This window comes from Artemia franciscana, chromosome 5 (assembly GCF_032884065.1).
Source record: "Artemia franciscana chromosome 5, ASM3288406v1, whole genome shotgun sequence".
Lineage (NCBI taxonomy): Eukaryota > Metazoa > Arthropoda > Branchiopoda > Anostraca > Artemiidae > Artemia > Artemia franciscana.
In genome coordinates this window covers 1,522,585-1,543,155 of record NC_088867.1, presented here as the reverse complement: position 1 = coordinate 1,543,155, position 20,571 = coordinate 1,522,585, and the positions used below count along the sequence as shown (strand labels likewise).

The 20,571-nt window shown below is 34.7% G+C and overlaps 1 protein-coding gene across 1 annotated transcript; it reads right to left on the bottom strand.

The window, feature by feature from the left end:
• Positions 1-5,077: 5,077 nt before the first annotated feature.
• On the bottom strand, positions 5,078-20,318 carry LOC136026846 (ATP-dependent RNA helicase glh-2-like). The gene is made up of 4 exons (XM_065703558.1): positions 20,170-20,318; positions 16,518-16,688; positions 10,606-10,686; positions 5,078-5,634 (listed from the first exon to the last, which is right to left on the bottom strand). The coding sequence occupies exons 1-4, from the start codon at positions 20,216-20,218 to the stop codon at positions 5,135-5,137; spliced, it is 801 nt and encodes a 266-aa protein (XP_065559630.1). The 5' UTR covers positions 20,219-20,318; the 3' UTR covers positions 5,078-5,134.
• Positions 20,319-20,571: the final 253 nt, after the last annotated feature.

Genomic DNA, 20,571 nt, shown 5'->3' with positions numbered 1-20,571 from the left:
TGTAATAAGGAGTAACCTGGCTCAATAGTAACCAAAACTCTAAAAAATGGAATTTTGATACCAATAGCTACATAAAAAGAATCGCATTTTAATGCTGATTTTAGATATAACTTTCATAAAGTTTAGTCATAACCATCAAAAGTTACAAGCCTGAGAAAATTTGCGTTATTTTAGAAAATAGAGGAAAACACCCGTTAAAAGTCATGTATCTTAACAAAAATCACACCATCAGATTCAACGTCTCAGAGAGCCCTATTGTAGAAGTTTCAAGCTCATATCTACAAAAATTTGGAATTTTGTATTTTTCCCCAGAAGGCAGATCACGGATGCGTGTTTATTTGTGTGTTGTTTTTTTTTCCAGGGGCGATCGTATTGGACAAGTGGTCCTAGAATGTTGCGAAAGGTCTCATTCTAACGAAATTGAAAGGTTCTAGTGCCCTTTTTAAGTGACCAAAAACGTTGGACCCTCCTAATTATTTTCCCAAAGTCAACGGATCGAAATTCTGAGATAGCCATTTTGTTCAGCGTAATCGAAAAACCTTATAACTATGTCTTTGGGGACGACTTTAGCCCCCACAGTCCCCGTGGGAGGGGCTACGAGTTACAAACTTTGACCAGTGCTTACATATAGTAATGGTTATTGGGAAGCGTACAGACGTTTTCGGGGGGATTTTTCGGTTGAGGGAGGGGTTGAGAAGAAGGAGATATGCAGGGGGGACTGTCCATGGAGGAATATGTCATGGGGGAAGAAAATTTCCCTGAAGGGAGCGCAGGATTTCCTAGCATTATTAAAAGAAAAACATTGAAAAAATAAATATGAAAAGCTTTTTCAACTGGAAGTAAGGAGCAGCATTAAAACTTAAAACGAAACAGAAATTATTACGCATATGAGGGGCTCACCTCCTCTTAATACCTCGCTCTATACGCTGAAGTACTTTTAGTAGTTTTAACTTTTTATTCTATGGTTTTTGTGATTCAGGGGTCATTCTTAACGAATTGGAATAAAGATTGAGCTTTAGCGTAAAGAGCGAGGTACTGACGAGGGGCTGAACTCCCTCATATATGTAATAAAAACATGAAAAACAAAAAAGTTCGTTACGTAAGCTCATTTAAAGTTATGTGTATATTTTGGCTTCCTCTCCCACTCCTTTTTTCTCAAAATCATTCAATCAAAACTAGGAGAAAGCCATCTACCCAAAAAAGTATATATACAAATTTTGCATCAATTATTCCTCTGCGGAGAGCCAAAATCAAAACATGCATTGATTCAAAAACGTTCAGAAATTAAATAAAAAAAAAAATATTTTTTTAAATTGAAGTAAGGAACAACACTAAAACTTAGAACGAACAGAAATTGCTTCGTATATGAAAGGGGCTGCTTCCTCATCAATGCCCCGTTCTTTGCGCTAAAATTTTTTTACTGTTTTAAATTGAAGAGTTGAGAGAAAGAGTCAAACTTTAGCGTAAAGAGCGGGGCGTTGATGAGGAAGCAGCCCTCATATAAGAAGTAGTTTCATATACGAAGTAATTTCTGTTCGTTTTAAGTTTTAATGTCGGTCCTTACTTCAGTTAAAAAAAACTTGTTTTTTTTTTATTTAATTAGACTTAGAGATGCAGTAGATACAGTTTTAAGAGAAGAACGGTGTTGTCTTAAAAAAGGTAGAGCAGGTGTCGACCAAATTTAGTTGCCGTTTAGTTATTAGTTGTCGACTCTTGGGCAAATCATTAAGAAGTACCTTAATTGTCAAACACCTTTGGTCCTCAGTTTTTTATAGATTATGAGCAAGCGTTCGATTCTGTTGGTAGAAGAGCTGTGGCAAAGGCCTTACCCTTATATGGAATACCAGACAAATAGACTAAAGTGATTAGTGCTATGTACGAGAATAATTATGATGTGGATAAATTTGGAAATGAGATTAGAAGCTGTTTTCTTATTAAATCAGGAGTTAAGGAGGGTTGTGTTCTATCCCCCATTACATGGATCGTTTGATGAATGTAATTAGGAAAGTATTACAGAGAAATTGACTGAGTATTATAAGTCTGCATTAAACTGTGGTATTTCAAAATTTCATAAATATAGATATAAAAAAATTTAGTGCGATGAAAATTCTAGAAATAGCACTAAAAGTACTAGAAAACAATAAGGCATCAGGCACTGAAAGCACAGTAAATGAGAATTTGAAATATGGATGGGGCAGAATTTGAGATAGACTATATAATTTCGAACGAAAAATTTACTCATTTTTCTTACCGGATATTAATATGATTATTGTTTTCTGTAATTTTAGGACAGATTTAACTAATTATCACTATTATTATTGTTTCTTGGAAACCCTTTTCATATAAAAAAAGAAAAAAATGACGGAGCACAGCATAAAAGAAACCACAGACCACTATACATCTATTACAGTGTAACTAGTGTAGAAAAGGTTGGCTCCAAGTATTTTCGAAATCTTTCGGTTGTGTTCCTCCACAAGTTTCTGTTTAGCAACGGCTATAGTTGGAACAATAGTAAGAGTTTAAAACTGTGTCTCCAAATTAGATATCTCAGTAGGTATTTTGTGAAACGGAAGAAAGTGGAGCGGATTTTTAATTTATCAGCAATTGTAGGAATCTTCCAGGAGGATGGAATATAGGAGGATGGAATTCCATCCAGGAGGATGGAATTTCCACCCAGGAGGGTGGAATATAGAGGAGGGTGGAGAAGAGCAACAGTGTTTCAAAGTTCTGCGACTGAAACAAATGTTAGCAGAGACTAGGGAAGTATAAGAAGCTGATTTGCGGGAATTGATTCCTTATGTTAGGAACTGCTATAGTGCCCCTTGCAATGGACTGAAAATGCAACATTACAACATGGTGATAGTAAGCATTAGATTCAAGGTTAAGGAATATCCAAACTCCTCTCCTCCATATTTGGTGTATTTACAGATCAATTTTATTAACTTTTGACTTCTGGGAGTTTATGGAATTCGGTCTAGCAAAATATGTGCTTAAAGTCAAATCAAACAGTTCATGGTAACGAACTGTGGTAAGGAGCGACCCGGCTCAATAGCAACCAAAACTCTAAAAAATGGGGTTTTCACATCAATAGCTACATCAAAAGAATCGCATTTTAATGCTGATTTTAAATATATGAGTTTAATCAAGTTTAGTCTTACGCATCAACGCATCAGCCTGAGAAAATTTGCCCTATTTTAAAAAATAGGGAGAAACAACCCCTAAAAGTCAAAGAATCTTAACGAAAATCACACCATCAGATTCAGCTTACCAGAGAACCCTATTTGTAGAAGTTTCAAGCTCCTATCTACAAAAATGTGGAATTTCGTATTTTTTGCCAGAAGACAAATTACGGGTGCGTGTTTATTTGTTAGTTTTTGTTGTTGTTTTTTTTCCAGGGGTCATCGTATTGACCAAGTAGTCCTAGAATGTCACAATAGGGCTCATTCTAACGGAAATGAAAAGTTCTAGTGCCTTTTTTAAGAGACCAAAAAGAATGGAAGGCACCTAGGCCCCCTCCCACGCTCATTTTTTCTCCAAAGTCAACGCATCAAAATTTTGAGATAGCCATTTTGCTCTGCATAGTCAAAAACCATAATAACTGTTTCTTTGGTAATGACGTACTCCCCCACAGTCCCTGGGGAGGGGCTGCAAGTTACAAACTTCGGCCAGTGTTACATATAATAATGGTTAGTGTACAGTGTTTTCAGGTTTTTTTGGTTTTGGGGGTGGGGTTGAGGGGGGGGGAGCTATGTGGGAGGATCTTTCCTTGGAGAAATATGTCATGGGGGAACAGAAGTTCAATGAAAAGGCCGCAGGATTTTTTAAAATTACTATAAAAAAAAAAACAATGAAAAAATAAACATGAAAATTTTTTTTCAATTGAAAGTAAGGAGTAGCATTGAAACTTAAAACGAACAGAGATTATTACGCATATGAGGGGTTCTAAAAACACTTTAGCATAAAGAGCAAGGTATTTAGGAGGAGATAAATACCTCCCTCTTCATGCTATAGTATTTTTTAGTAATTTCAACTATTTATTCTACGGCCATTCGGATTCAGTTGTCAGTCTTAAAGAATTGGGACAAAACTTAAGATTTAGTGTAAAGAGCGAGGCATTAAGGAGGGGACAAACCCCCTCATATACATAATAAAAATTTAAGAATATAAGAGTTTGTTATGTAAGCTAATTCTTAAGTTACGTATTATTTATATTACGTATACGTTTTACATATATCTATATTACGTATATTTACATATATTTATAAAAACATCGGTTAAAAATTAAAATTTATAGTTGCCTTTTTATGTAACCGAAAAATTGCAGGGCAACTAGGCTTTCCCCACTCCTTATTTCTCAAAATCGTCTGATCAAAACTAAGAGAAAGCCATTTAGCCAAAAAAGGAGTTAATATGCAAGTTTCATTTTAATAGTTTATGTGTGGACGCCAAAATCAAACATGCATTAATTCAAAAACGTTCAGAAATTACTTAAAAAAAAACTAGTTTTTTTAACTAAAGTAAGGAACGACATTAAAACTTAAAACGAACAGAAATTACTCCGTGTATGAAATGGGTTGTCCCCTCCGCAATCCCTCGCTCTTTACGCTAAAGTTTGGCTCTTTGCCACAATTCTGCTTTTTAAAACAATTAAAAGCTTTAGCGTAAAGAGCAAGGGATTGCGAAGGGGACAACACATTTCATATATGGAGTAATTTCTGTTCGTTTTAAGTTTTAATGTCGCTCCTTACTTTCAGTTAAAAAAACGAGTTTTTTTTATGCAATCAATTAAACAAAGGGTATTTTGCAATAGGAAGGCGTCAGAATATGAAAATCACTAGAACTTATCATTTACAGTTCTAACAGAGTCCACAGTGACTTCCTTTAAAATAAATATTCCGAATAATAAACCTATGCAGCTGTAAGCTTGAACTACTATGGGATTTAAGTTTCCACCGAGTATTGCTAAATGACTACGGCTCTACGGCAATGAATGTGAACAAGTGTGAAAATATAATACCTTTCTTTTCAAGTGGTTAAATATAAAATTAAATTAGTTTCTATTTGGTAGAGAAACAGATTCAAGGTATAAATAAATTTATTGAGAAAAAATGTCATTATTGGTTCTAAATTATATTTATTTTTTTGCTTCTTTGTTTGCGCTTTTTTCTTTTTCTCTTAGGTTGATAGACAGTCCTGGCTGTTGAAAACTCAAAGCAGGGCGTCCATTCGGACCTACATTTGTAAAGTCAACATTAGCACCACCAACTCCAGAACCAGGCTGGAAGCCAACTGGTTGACTAAGTGAGGAGTGACCAAGACCCGTATGACCGATTCCAGTTTGTCCAAAACCAGTTTGACCCAGTGAGGACTGACCAAGACCAGTTTGCCCGAGTCCAGTTTGTCCAAAACCAGTTTGACCTAGTGTGGACTGACCAAGACCGGTTTGACCAAGTCCAGTTTGTCCGAAACCAGTTTGACCCAGAGTGGACTGGCCAAGACCGGTTTGACCGAGTCCAGATTGTCCGAAGCCCGTTTGACTCAATCCTGGTTTACCAACAGCAGTTTGACCAAGCACTGTTTGTCCAAAGCTAGGTTGAGTAAGCGCACTATTAAATCCGCCAACACCACCAGCAACTGGAATAAAGTTTCTATTTAAAAGGCTTTTTGATTAGAACAAAGCAAATGTAGCACTCAAACGGAAAATGCTTTTGATTTTACAATTTAAAACGGTTACTAAAAAAAAACAGTGAATAATAATTCAAGTGAAATCAGATTTTGGCACTTAAGTTGTTTTAAGCTAACATTAAGTACTGAATTTTAAATATAAAAATCTAAATATTCGATAAAATACGTTGAGCCCGTAGATTAATGTTTTAGTAACCGAAGAACCAAAATATTACATAATATTTATACTAAAAGACTCATTGTCGTGTTTCAATCCCTGGGTCAAGGAGCATTGTCTGCAAGGGGTAGTTCTCCTTACTGGAAAAAAAAATGACCAAAATCTTTTTTATTAGTAATTTATTGAGTTTCAAATGAATGGTAAAATAAGATCAGATATTTATTTCAAAAAGATCACTATCATAAGCCCTGCAAGGGCCGAATTCGGATTTCAGAGTCGACTAATAAAGCAAACAAAGCAAAAAACACTAATAATAATGAATAATCTAATTATGAGTAAAAAAAACAGTCAAACTAAACTTGAACAAATACAAGTCGAAAAAAGGGAAGGGAACAAACAAAAATCAAATAATACAGAAAAGAACAAGAAATAAACATATATATCTACAAATTAAAAGGGACACTAAAAAAGTCCAAAACTCACAAAAAAAAAAGAACGAAGCATAAAACAAACGAAAAACACATATGAATTAAAAGGGAAAGTAAACCAAAACAGCGGGGGGCAAGCAAATTAGTGCAACGACCTAAAGCTCCTCACATGAAAAAAAAAACAAATAAAAAGTGGGAGAAACTAGTTGTATATTTTATTTATTTTTTTCTGTGATGAAGGGGACAAGGGTTTGTTCATATCTGGAAGTAACGCAGCGAATGGGGGACAAAACTGAGATGGGCTCAGAAAGTCGTAGTCTGGATGGTGAGTGACGTTTGGGGAAAATACCTGCCGTCTGGGGGTTCGTTATTGCATTTTTTGAAAAACGGAGGCACAACGACGACCTCCTTCGCTCAAGGATTCCAAACTATCTTTTTTTTAGGAGCAGAGAGTAAGGCACCTTGCCTTCTTGGAAAATTATTCGCAAGGCTCTTTTTTGTATTGACTCAATTTTGTCTGATTCTTCACGGAAGATGCCAGGGTGCCAAACTGGACAAGCATATTCAAGATGAGGGCGGACAAAAGACGCGTACAACCTTAAGGAGTGAGAAGGGGGGACGCTATATTTATTTTGGAGCTTAAGGAGGGCGATAGACACATTAGCTTTATGGATGATACCTTTACCGTGGATATCCCACTTTAAATTTGAAGAAATTGTGACTCCAAGTAATATAACCGAGGACGCATAAATTTCAGGAGGGACAGGATTAAGAAAACAGGGCGAGGATTTGAGGAAACAAATCGGCATTATCATGGACTTAGAGGGGTTTACTGTCATATCTAGGTCCAAAGCCTCGCTTCCAATTTCATTGAGGATACTCATAGGGTCACTTATTAAATTTCTTAAGCAACTTTCAACAATCGTTAGGTCATCAACAAATTTCCAACGGTCAGGAACTTCCTTCGCGAGGCTGTTAATCATGACTGAAAAAGGAGGGGGCCTAGGAGAGTTCCTTGGGGCATGGAATTGTAGATAGGGAGAGGATTTGAGTAATGGTTTTGGTATTTAACCACCTTCGATCTATTTCTTAAAAAGGAGGCAACCAATTTTACCAGTAAGGGATCGATATTGAACTCGCTTTCTGGTTTCTCAATTAAAATATTGTGGTTAACAAAGTCAAAGGCTTTCTGAAAGTCAATGGAAATTAAGTTTAGCCAGGAATTAGGCTTTTCGAAGATTTTCCCAATGTGGTCAGTAAGAGAAACGAGGCAGTGGGAAGTAGAAGTTGATTTTAGGTTTCCAAATTGCTTCAGGTCAGTAAGAGGTAGGATTTTTTCCTTTAGCAAATCTGCGAGGAATCCTTCATAAAATTTCGAAAAAATAGGAGTAAGAGTAATAGGTCGAACGCCTTCAAACCCTGGCTTCCCGTTTTTCTTTTTCAAAGGGGTAATGAAACCCTGTTTCCAAATTTTTGGAATTTGCCCAGACTTAGTAATTTCGTTAAACAGGACAGACAAGGGCTTAGACAGGAAGTCCCCGAAGCCTCTAATAAGAGGAAATGGGATATCTAAAGGACAAACACTTGTATTTCTTAGTTTATCGATTCTTCTTTCAATCTCAGACGAGAAAACAGCTGGGAAAAAGGGGGATTCGGCTCCTGTTGATAATTAGATTGGAAATGCTGGAAGGCTCTGGACAATGGAAGCGAGAAATTTATTTAGACTATTTGCAGTAAAATCAGGGGGCTCTGGTAAGTTGAAATTGAGCAGGTCAAAACTCCTGCCACATAGCTTTTTAACCTCGGAATACCGAGTTTTTTGGCTTATTAGTGAACAATTCTTCTATCTTATTTTTGTAGTACGATCGTGCCAATTTACAAATTTCTCTTTAAATTGATTTTCTTAGTATATTGGCTTTATCAACCATTTTTTTACCATTTTTAAACAGCTTCAATTTGGTTTTAATTATTATTTTTATTGTTTGATTAATAAAGGGTTAATTACTTGAGCACCTTTAGAACCTTTTTTCTGAGAAACGAATTTGATGTTTATCAATTAGCTTTTTATGAAACCTGGCTGTTTTCTCATCAAGGTTTTGTAAACTATGAATGTCGGACCAATCTTCAGTACTCAGCCACATACCGAAAGAAAGAAGACCAGAATTTTGAAGAGGGCGGTAAGTGCTATAAGCTATTGAGAAAGTATTCTTAAAGTTTGAGGAGGGGGACAAAAGAATGGAAACATGATAACTCTCACCTAATGGGGGCAAAGTTGAGGGAGGGCTGCAAAAATTTTACATATTAGTTAAAACAACATCAAGAGAGGTATTTCGCCGAGTCGTCGGTGTTTTAACAATTTGCTTTACTTTAAGTGAATCACAAAAAGAATCCATCTTAAGGTCGTTGGCATCGCCAACTAAGAAAAGGCCAGCATTGGGGTACTTAGAAATAACAAAATCAGCACTTGCCTGTAATTGCTGGATAAACTTACGTTTTGACTCAATATTTTGATTTGGGGAGTAATAGAAAACAGCTATTGCAATAATACTAGATGGACGAGGGGGTGTTTAGGTCTAACACTTAGCCAGAGGGTTTCATCATACTTTGATAAGTTAGGCACTTGAATAACCTTTAGGTAAAGGTGACTCTTACTAAAAATTAAATATAAAAAAGCAAGTTTTTTTTTAACTGAAAGTAAGGAGCGACATTAAAACTTAAAACGAACAGAAATTACTTTGTATATGAGAGGGGCTGCTTCCTCGCCAACGCCCCGCTCTTTACGCTAAAGTTTGACTCTTTCTCTCAACTCTTCTTTTTAAAACAGTGAAAAACTTAAGTTAAAAAAACTTAAGTTAAACAGTTAAAAAACTCAAAACTAAAACAGTAAAAAACTAAAAAACAGCAATAATCCGTTTCTTGAGATTGACGATTTCTGCAATCTTCACAGGTATGGGGCTCAAACATACTAGCCTTTTTTGCATCGCACGTCAATTCATCTTTACTGGAGCAAGAAATCTGTGGGGTAATTTGGGGTTGATGCTAGGTGGTGTTTTTTGCAGAATCAATCGATCCAGGGGAACTATTTTTATCGTTATTCAAAAAACGAGGTATGGATGGGGAATCAACAATACAAATTGGAAGGATCACTTCCAGTTGGTTATCATTGGAATTAGTTGAATTTTCTTCAATAGAAATAAGGTGGGGTTTTTTAACCTCGGGTAGTTGGATCACTTCAGGATGGTTATCGTTGGTAATAATCTCGTCATTTACGACCATTGTTGATCGGCACTATACGCATAACCATTTGGGGTTTTTTAGGCGACTACTTTTTGTGATGGCGGCACAAGCTGGGTGCAACCATGCACTCAGAACACTGGAATGACCCAGTTCCACATTTTCTGTAGCAATCATTACAAGGATGGGACATTCTAGACTAAGGAACAAAATCGAGACACAGACCTTGAATTAGAAACTATATCTTCAACTGACACCTGGTTGCCTAAGCCAGGATTAGCTAGAGGATTAGCCAGGATTAGCTGGTACTTGCTAGAGAGAAGTTCAACAGGGCTGATCTCGCGGCTGAATGAATGGGACTTAAAAGGAATACAATGCTGCGTAATTTTTGGAGATAACTAGACTTTTTAATTTTAACTTTACAGTTAAAATATTTGGAACATTATGTTCTTTTTGGAATACACTTTTTCGCTCCTAGTAATTTGGCTTATTTTCAGTTTAACATGTAAATACATGTAAAATTTTCTAACAACAAAATTTAAATACCACAAAGAAATAAAAATGCCAAAGAATTAGAAATGCCTAGGTGGGGCCAGACCCAAAACCGGTCAGGAACCACCGCTTTATTGGATAATAGATATACAGAAAGTTTCTATATCGAAACATTCAAAGATTTTTTTTTTTTTACAAAGGCCATTATTATCCTCCTTAGTGCTTATTTCTGTGCAGCTTAACACTAGTACAATAATTTTTTATTTAGGGTTTGAAATTCTGCTTGTGGGCCTTTCAGCAATAAACAAAATGCACATTTCCTTAAACAATGAAGGAAAGTCAAACTTTGAGATTAAAGAATTTACAAAAAAAAAAAAAATAGCGGATCCGGGATTTTGGAAGAGAGACAATTTTACTTCAAGTATAGAATACTTTCCTATTCATTTTTTCGCGCAACTTGTTGGTTTTCAATTCGTATGGAGGTGAATTTTTTCTACTTGACATGTTCATATAAATGTAAAGTAAACTGGAAAAATTTCACTTAAGCTAGGGTATGCAACCCTACCCTGGATTTCCCAAAAAAAGAATTGTACTAAAAAATTTACTCACGAGGAGCTGAAACTCCTCCTTGTTGAATAGAAGTCGATGTTAGCTGAGTTTGAGTTTGCACTACTTTCCTTCTGACACCATCTGAAAAAGACGAAAATGTCTTACTTAGCTAATAAGCGATTAATCGAACTAAAAAAACATAAATTTATAAAAATCACTAATCAATGAAAGTATGACTTTCAATCTTTAAAAAATTAAATAAAAAAAAACTAGTTTTTTTAACTGAAAGTAAGGAGCGACATTAAAACTGAAAACGAACAGAAATTACTTCGTATATGAAATGGGTTGTCCCCTCCGCAGTCCCTCGCTCTTTACGCTAAAGTTTGACTCTTTGCCACAATTCTACTTTTTAAAACAATTAAAAACTTTAGCGTAAAGAGCGTGGGACTGCGGAGGGGACAACCCATTTCATATACGAAGTAATTTCTGTTCGTTTTCAGTTTTAATGTCGCTCCTTACTTTCAGTTAAAAAAAACTAGTTTTTTTTTATTTAATTTCTGAACGTTTTTGAATTAATGCATGTTTGATTTTGGCTCTCCGCACATAAATTATTGAAATGAAATTAGTATATTAATTTTTTTTTTGGCTAAATGGCTTTCTCTTAGTTTTGATCAGACGATTTTGAGAAATAAGGGGTGAGGAAGGAGGCCTAGGTGCCCTCCAATTTTTCGGTTACTTAAAAAGGCCACTAGAACTTTTAATATTCAATGAACGTTTTTATTAGTAAAAAATATACCTCGCTCTTTACACTAAATCGTAAGTTTTGTCCCAATTCTTTAAGAATGACCCCTGAATCAAAAAGGCCGTAGAATAAATAGTTGAAATCACTAAAAATATTTTTGCATAAAGAGCGAGGTATTTATCTCCTCCTAAATACCTCGCTCTTTATGCTAAAGTATTTTTAGAACCCCTCATATGCGTAATAATCTCTGTTCGTTTTAAATTTCAATGCTATTCCTTACTTTCATTTGAAAAAACGTTTTCATGTTTATTTTTTCATTGTTTTTTTATAGTAATGCTAGAAAATCCTGCGCCCTTTTCATTGAATTTTTCTTCCCCCCTGACATATTCCTCAAAGGAAAGATCCTCCCACAAAGCCCTCTCCCATCAACCCCACCCCCCAAACCAAAAAATCCCCATGAAAACGTCTGTACACTTCCCAATAACCATTACTATATGTAAACATTGGTCAAAGTTTGTAACTTGCAGCCCCTCCCTCAGGGATTGTGGGGGAGTAAGTCATTCCCAAAGACATAGTTCTTATGGTTTTCGACTATGCTGAACAAAATGGCTATCTTAAAATTTTAATCTGTTGACTTTTGGAAAAAAATGAGCATGAGAGGGGGCCTATTTGCCCTCCAATTTTTTTGGTCACTTAAAAAGGACACTAGAACTTTTCATTTCCGTTAGAATGAGCCCTCTCGCGACATTCTAGGACCACTTGGTCGATAGGACCTTTGTCTAGGACCTTTGGGAAAAAAAAAAACAAAAAACAAATAAACACGCACCCGTGATTTGTCTTCTGGCAAGAAATACAAAATTCCACATTTTTTAGATAGGAGCTTGAAATTTTTGCTATATAGTTCTCTGATATACCGAATGCGATAGTGTGATTTTCGTTAAGATTCTATGACTTTTAGGGGATATTTCCCCCTTTTTTCCAAAATAGGACAAATTTTCTCAGGCTCGTAACTTTTGATGACAAAGACTAAATTAATTGAAACTTATATATTTAGAATCAGCGTAAAAATTCGATTCTTTTGATGTATCTTTTAGCATCAAAATTCCGTTTTTTAGAATTTCGTTTACTATTGAGCCGGGTCGCCCCTTACTACAGTTCCTTACCACGAACTGTTTGAAAAGAAAATAATTCGGTATTTCGGGGCTTCTGACATTATTACTCCTTTGCAGAAGTTAGGCTCAAAATTGAAAAAGGATTATATTTTTTCTCTGGGCCCCTTCCACCTCTTAGTTCGTTTATTTTCCCGTTAGTTTTCACCTGTTTTCGCTTTATAGTTGTGTTATCTCTTAGCAGTTCTTTCGTTAGTTGAGTTATGGTTGTGGTATATATGTTTTATCGCTCGTATAGTTGTGTTATTTTCAAATTATACTCCATAATAGAGAGGCTCCGAACACCCAGCATTGTATGTTAAGCTCTTAATTTGACGTTTTTTTCTAACGTGACCATATTCGTCCTGCGCCCTTTTCATTGAATTTTTTCCCCCATGGCATATTTCTCCAAGGAAAGATCCTCCCACATAGCCCCCTCCCTCAACCCTACCCCCAAAACCAAAAAAAATCCCCCTGAAAACGTCTGTACACTTCCCAATAACCATTATTATATGTAAACACTGGTTGAAGTTTGATACTTGCAACCCCTCCCCCAGGGACTGTGGGGGAGTAAGTCATCCCCAAAAACATAGTTATTATGATTTTCGACTATGCTAAACAAAATGGCTATCTCAAAATTTTGATCCGTTGACTTTGGGAAAAAAATGAGCATGGGAGGGGGCCTAGATGCCCTCCAATTTTTTGGTCACTTAAAAAGGGCACTAGAACTTTTCATTTCCGTTAGAATGAGCCCTCTTGTGACATTCTAGGACCACTTGGTCGATACGATGACCCCTGGGAAAAAAAAAAAAAAAAACAAAAAAAAAACAAACAAATAAACACGCACCCGTGATTTGTCTTCTGGCAAAAAATGCAAAATTCCACATTTTTGTAGATAGGAGCTTGAAACTTCTACAGTAGGGTTCTCTGATACGCTGAATCTGATGGTGCCATTTTCGTTAAGATCCTACAATTTTTAGGGTGTGTTTCCCCCTATTTTCCTAAATAAGGCAAATTTTCTCAGGCTCGTAACTTTTGATGGATAAGACTAAACTTGATGAAACTTATATATTTAAAATCAGGTTTAAAATGCGATTCTTTTGATGTAGCTATTGATATCAAAATTCAATTTTTTAGAGTTTTGGTTCCTATTGAGCCGGATCGCTCCTTACTACAGTTCGTTACCACGAACTGTTTGAAAACATATTCTATTCAAGGTAGATACCAAGGTGCAAAACTTTAAACGAACTTTAAAATTGATTTTTTGGCAAACATAAATGGAAAATTGGTAAGATGGTAAGATTAATAAAATTCAAATGGCAAAGTTCAAAATAAATTCAAAAATCATTTCTTTTTGGTTCTAATGAACATGCCAAGGTGAATAGAAAGTTAGCTGGTAAAAATACTGAAATCATAAAAAGTTTCTAAATCCTGTAATTTTTATTTTGAATGAAAAAACCCTTCAAAAGTAGTTATACAGTTATTGACAGCCATAGGGTGGCAAATTTTAGTTGATAAATATGGGAGAAAAGCAGCAAAAATGAGCTAAAAACACTTGGCACGAAGCAACTTAAAGGGATATAGCTATTCTTTCAAGGTAATCAATTGGAACAAAGTAATTGCTGAATTTGAAAAATTACGAAAAGTTTTTTTTTTCCAAATAGAATTAAGAAGCTTTTTTTTAAAGTGCTGATAAACTGTAGCTTTAAGACCGAGGTGTTGTGGAGAAGTAACCCCCTCATATACGCAATAAGCAATTTTATACGTAATAGGTAATGTTTAATTTAAGGGCAATTGTCCGGGTCAAATGAAACAGTTCGTGGTAACGAACTGTAGTAAGGAGCGACCCGGCTCAATAGTAAACGAAACTCTAAAAAACGGAATTTCGATGCTAAAAGATATATCAAAAGAATCGGATTTTTATACTGATTTTAAATATATAAGTTTCATCAAATTTAGTCTTTGTCATCAAAAGTTACGAGCCTGAGAAAATTTGCCTTATTTTGGAAAATAGGGGGTAACACCCCCTAAGAGTCATAGGATCTTAACGAAAATCACACCATCGCATTCAGCGTATCATAGAACCCTACTGTAGACGTTTCGAGCTCCTATCTACAAAAATGTGGAATTTCGTATTTTTTGCCAGAAGACAAATCACGGGTGCGTGTTTATTTGTTTTTTTGTTTTTTTTTTGTTTTTTTTCCAAGGGGTCATCGTATCGACCACGTGGTCCTAGAGTGTTGCAAGAGGGCTCATTCTAACGGAAATGAAAAGTTCTAGTGCCCTTTTTAAGTGACCAAAAAAATTGGAGGGCACCTAGGCCCCCTCCCACGCTCATTTTTTTCCCAAATTCAACAGATCAAAATTTTGAAATAGCCATTTTGTTCCGCATAGTCGAAAACCATAATAACTATGTTTTTGGGGATGACTTACCCCCCACAGTCCCTGGGGGAGGGGCTGCAAGTTACAAACTTTGACCAGTGTTTACATACAGTAATGGTTACTGGGAAGTGTACCGACGTTATCAGGGGGATTTTTTGGTTTGGGTGTAGGGTTCAGGGGAGGGGGCTATATGGGAGGATCTTTCCTTGGAGGAATATTTCATGGGGGAAGAGAAATTCAATGAAAAGGGCGCAGGACTTTCTAGCATTACTATAAAAAAAACAATGAAAATATAAACATTAAAAAGTTTTTTCAATTGAAAGTAAGGAGAAGCATTAAAACTTAAAACGAACAGAGATTATTACGCATATGAGGGGTTCTAAAAATACTTTAGCATAAAGAGCGAGGTATTTAGGAGGAGATAAATACTTCGCTCTCTATGCTAAATTTTTTTTAAATAATTTCAACTATTTATTCTACGGCCTTTCTGATTCAGGGGTCATTCTTAAAGAATAGGGATAAAACAAGATTTAGTGTGAAGAGCGAGGTATTAATGAGGGGACCAACCCCCTCATATATATAATCAAAATATAAGAATATAAAAGTTTGTTACGTAAGTTATCTCTTAAGTTACCTATTTTTTTTACTAATAAAAACGTTCGTTAAAAATTAAAAGATCTAGTTGCCTTTCTTAAGTAACCGAAAAATTGGAGGGGAACTAGACCTCCTTCCCCAACCCTTATTTCTCAAAATCGTCTGATCAAAATTAAGAGAAAGCCATTTAGCCAAAAAAAGAATTAATATGCAAATTTCATTTTAATAATTTATGTACGGAGAGCCAAAATCAGACATGCATTAATTCAAAAACTTTCAGAGATTAAATAAAAAAAACAAGTTTTTTTTAAATGAAAGTAAGGAGCGACATTAAAACTTAAAACGAACAGAGATTACTCCGTATATGAAAGGGGCTTTTCCTCCTCGACACCCCGCTCCTTGCGCTAAAGTTTGATTCTTTCTCGCAACTCTACTTTTTAAAACAATAAAAAACTTTAGCGTAAGGAGCGGGGTGTCGAGGAGGAAAAGCCCCTTTCATATACGGAGTAATCTCTGTTCGTTTTAAGTTTTAATGTCGCTCCTTACTTTCATTTAAAAAAACTTGTTTTTTTAATTTAATTTCTACCAGGATTGAACTGTCTAGAAAACAAATCCTTTGGGAGGAGGGATTTTTCCGTTATTTTTTCTTACAAACAAAGCATACAAGATCATTGAAAAAGGCAAAAAATAAATTACGCAAATACAGCAAAACACTTGTTTATCTTTAATAAAATAAACTTATGATGGGTAAATAACACAGTTGATTGAACACTATATATGAAAGATGTATTTGAAGCATTAAAAAAGAAATGAAAAGAAAAAAATTCCAAGCTGATCCTAAGAAATTACAGATAGAACTTCATAATATTGATATTCAAATAAATAAAACCTTTAAAATTGGAGGAAAAAGACAGATGCAAGGAAAGAAAAGGGAGAAAAAACAAAAGTTGAAGACCAAGACAGGTGAACAATTCTTGTTTTTTATAAGTTTTGGTGAGAAAAGGTATTTTTCTTCAGTCTGACAAAGAAAAATTTGACGACAGTTAGTTTTAATAACCATCAATGGTTGAATATATTGTGTTTTAAATTAAATCATAATCACTCACTGTTTACAAAACGTTCTTCTAGTTCTTCTGCGCCTTCTGTTTTTTTGTCTAGGACTTGTTCAGCAGCTACCCTTTTGTCTGCTACAGCGGCAACTGTTTTCTTGTCAATTACAGCTACAGCCGGTTTAACGTTTTCAGTTTGCCGCCTAACAATAATTCTACGTGAGGCGGCTAAAAAATGAAATAGTAGTTTAGTATTAATCATCTAATTAATTTTTTTTTGTCAGTTTATTAAGACTGATTGTCTGATTTTAAAGGTCATTTTCAAGATGTGTTTTACTAATTAAATTGTCATCGGCAGATTTTCCAAGAGTTCTGAGACATGATTCCTCCACTTTGTGGCACATATCAAAACAATTTCTGAGAGGGTTATATAAATTTATGATTGGCGTAATGTTTAAGGATTAACTTTGAAATAAAAAAAAAATAAATTGGACGCGATCTTGTCATCGGCAGATAAAATTTCTGATTGCCTAAATGCTTAAAAACTTAATTTAATTTAATTAATTTAATTAATTAATTTAAGAAGATTTTTAAATGGTTTGCCTAGTATTGCAAATGTTCATATAATTGATAAGATGGGCGTTATATTTAGAGAACTTAAATTTTTGTTCAATAAGTTATAGTTAAAAGAAATTATATTTAATAATGTTAGTAGAATTTGTTTCAATTACATTAATTTAACACATTAAAAATTAAAAAACAATTATAGTATTTCAAATATAAATCAAATAGCTCGTAGTTAGACAGTAATCTGTATGTTCAAGATGTGATTCAATATGTATTATTCTCATTTCATAAATTTTAGCTTTGTGTAAATCGAAACATTATAAATTTCGCTAGAAAACCCAATAAGTCTGTAAACTATTGTAAGACGATATTGTGTCACGAGTCTAAATGATCCGATCTTTGTGATGAAACTGACGAAAATTCTTGGTAAAAATAATATCTTACACTCAGCACAATAATCGTAGAAAGTTAGGAAATTTGGGCATAAAATGTTCTTTTCAAGACTTCAAGCCCACATGCACAAAGATTTACCGGCCCTTCTCCAAAAAGACTTTTCCGCAATAATGCACTAGCTTATAAATTTTAATAAGGGTAATTTGAATAAATGTAGTTAAATGGAGCTTTTAAACCAATGTCTATAGTAAACATTTACGTTTTAGGGACTGCGTGTTTATTTAAGAACGAATGAACTATTCCGCAGCATTACTATCTCTGTAACCGAAAAGCTTTTCACATAATTTTCTAAAATATTAAATTGATAGGGTATCTTAGAATTTTCACATTTTCACATTTTTAGAATATTTTAGCATCCTTTCGCCCAAAATTTTGGTTTTTGCCCTGCCACACAAAGTAGCAGGGATACCACTTTGCCACAGTACAATCCTTTTTGCTATTGGAAAAGGTCTGCAACACTTTCAATTTTTCCTAATGATATACTTAGGCAATAAGTATGATACAATTAGCCTAGAATAAATAAACAAGTAAACACGCATCCTTGATTTTCTTACTTTTAAAACGTCCATATTTGTGCAGATAGGAGCTTGATACTTTTAAAATACTGCTTCCTGATATGCTGTATTTAATGCTGCAATTTTCATTAAAATTACTCTTCCTTTCGAGGATGTATTTCTCCCGTTTTTGAAAATGGCCCAGTTTCTAAGGCTTGCAAGTGTTGTGTGGTGAAAGTTTGAATCAGAAGAATTACATAGTATTTGAGTCACCGTAAATATGGTGTATATATTGTTAACTTATCTATTTTATATCTATTTATATATTTTATATCTATCTATTATATTTTATTTATTTTATATTTAACTTCGGTTACTAGGGGGCTGCTCATTGATTCTATTTCCATTGCCACAAAATGTCTGATTTTATTCACAAACATATGCTTTACAATATAATATTTCTAACGTACTACAAACGAAATAAACCAATGAAAAATAATAATGAAATTATATGTGAATTGCATAGTATTTTACTAAATCGTTTTATTTACCATATACACCAAACTCTTGAGACTAAACACTTTACCGTTAGATTAAAAGTAAACACTAGCGTTTAGATTAAAAGTAAAGAGACTAGTAAAAACGAGTAAAAACTAGTAAAAACTAGATTAAAAGTAAAGAGACTAGTAAAAGTAAAGAGAAAAGTAAAAACGAAAGTTAGATTAGCGTTTTGATTAAAAGTAAACACTAGCGTTTTGGAGCAATACTGTTTTCAACACTAAATACAAAGAAGCAAAAACACTAAAAACAAAGAACACTAAAAACACTAAAAACAAAGAAGCGTGTAGTCCCAAAAACTTTATCAAATGGGTCCTCCAAGTTAGAATTCGAAAAAAAAAATCCCATCCCCTTACGATGATCTTAGTAGAGGTTTCTTGTTGGGAACTCTTTATGTTTTAATGAATCAGTGTACACAAAATTCGGTACACATATAAGTAGTTTTCCAATAGTCTCTATCTCCTTCCAAGGAGCGACTAGCTAAGATTTTCAATTTTTGGGGAGGTTTTAAAGGGGGCTTTGAATAGATTGGGACGGAGAAGGAGTGTGCGTAGCTGCGTTGGCCTCATGGTGCTTGGCACTAATATTGAAAGAAAATCAATCACCAACGATGTTTGTTTTTGGTGTTTCTTGGCATTTTTCAGTGTAATAATAAGGCATATTAGTAAAATTGACAAAATTAATCTAGTAATATGTGTCTGATTTCAGTTTCTGAAGAAAAAAAACAGTTCTGAAGCATTATAAAAACACCAAGAACACAGTGCAACCAATTAGTGCAAGAAGCACTAAATACAAGGCGACGTTGGTGATTTATTTAACGCTGATGGTAGTTTCCATTCATATAAGAAAGGCCGAATCCAGAGAGGAGATTACGAGATCTGAATCGCCTCCAAAAATTTTGTCCGAAATTTTGTAGAACTTAATAAATATACATATACATTAAACTTGATAAGTTTTAGAGATTTTTGTGCAGCCCCCCAAAGGAAAATATCCCCCCCCCTGAAAAAAAGCCATACTTTTCTGCTTAAAACTTGAATTTTTGTAGGCATAATTTTGTGCCACAAGAAAAAAAACATACTATTAAAAACTGGAATAAAAGGAATATCAGGAAAAAGGATTTTACGATAACGAAGTTGCGGTAATCAGATCGCTAACTCTGAATCTGTGCGAGGGTTAAAGCCCTGAGTCACTGATAAGTGAAGTGATGGCATAGTTAAGTGGGTGCGAAATACTCAAAATGCTGACCATGACTAGGCAAATGAAGATATCGGAAAGAAACAGCATTAGGCAATAATCAGGAGGATCAATGGCTCCAGCCAGTTCGCCAGGTTTGAAGACTATGGCAAGGAGAAGGCGGTTTTGTAACGCTTTATTTTTAAAGTCTAACGGCCCAGTTTGCTGCTAGCTTTCATTTTCAACTCGTAAGAAGCTTGACTACTGATTTGTATACCAAAATAAGTGCTAAGGCCGAGGACTGAATGGAGAAGACCTAATAATTGTGTTGTTTTTTTTTGGTAGTACACAAAAATAAAACTTGTGCTGAGCATTGTTTAAATTTTCTGCATTACTTAAGATAGATTATAAATAAGAAGTCTTGGCCTTATGAAAAAGAGTACCTTATTGCAAAACTTTCTTACCTGAAGCAGCAGCAACTAAGAAAATAAGGGCCAAACAATTAGCTTTCATCTTAAACTGATAAGCGGCTTACAGACTACTGATTTGAAAAACCAAAAAATATCTTTTATAATGTTGAAGTTGCGAAATATTAAGTGCAGTCAAACAAGATTTTTTTTTCTACGAGGCAATATTAGGAACTTGTCTTTTCCAAAGCATTTTAATCATCTGTTGGGTACATTTCGAGTTGTTAATGTTGTTTCTATTGTTGTTTTTGCTCGCCCGAACAAACGGGTCGAAACAAAAAGATGTCTAAAGTTTTTGGAAAGACCTACAACAAATCTGTCCGTTAATTTAGGTTAATAATTGAGAAGTGCCTGAGTTATCATGCACCTTTGGTCCACAGTTTTATAGATTATGAGCAA

Excerpts from the sequence above, each read along its gene's own strand:
- LOC136026846 (XM_065703558.1), bottom strand. The coding sequence starts at position 20,218 with ATGAAAGCTAATTGTTTGGCCCTTATTTTCTTAGTTGCTGCTGCTTCA. Across the intron at positions 16,689-20,169 it reads CTTAGTTGCTGCTGCTTCAG|CCGCCTCACGTAGAATTATT; the intron begins GTAAGAAAGTTT and ends TTCATTTTTTAG. Across the intron at positions 10,687-16,517 it reads AGAAGAACGTTTTGTAAACA|ATGGTGTCAGAAGGAAAGTA; the intron begins GTGAGTGATTAT and ends CGTCTTTTTCAG.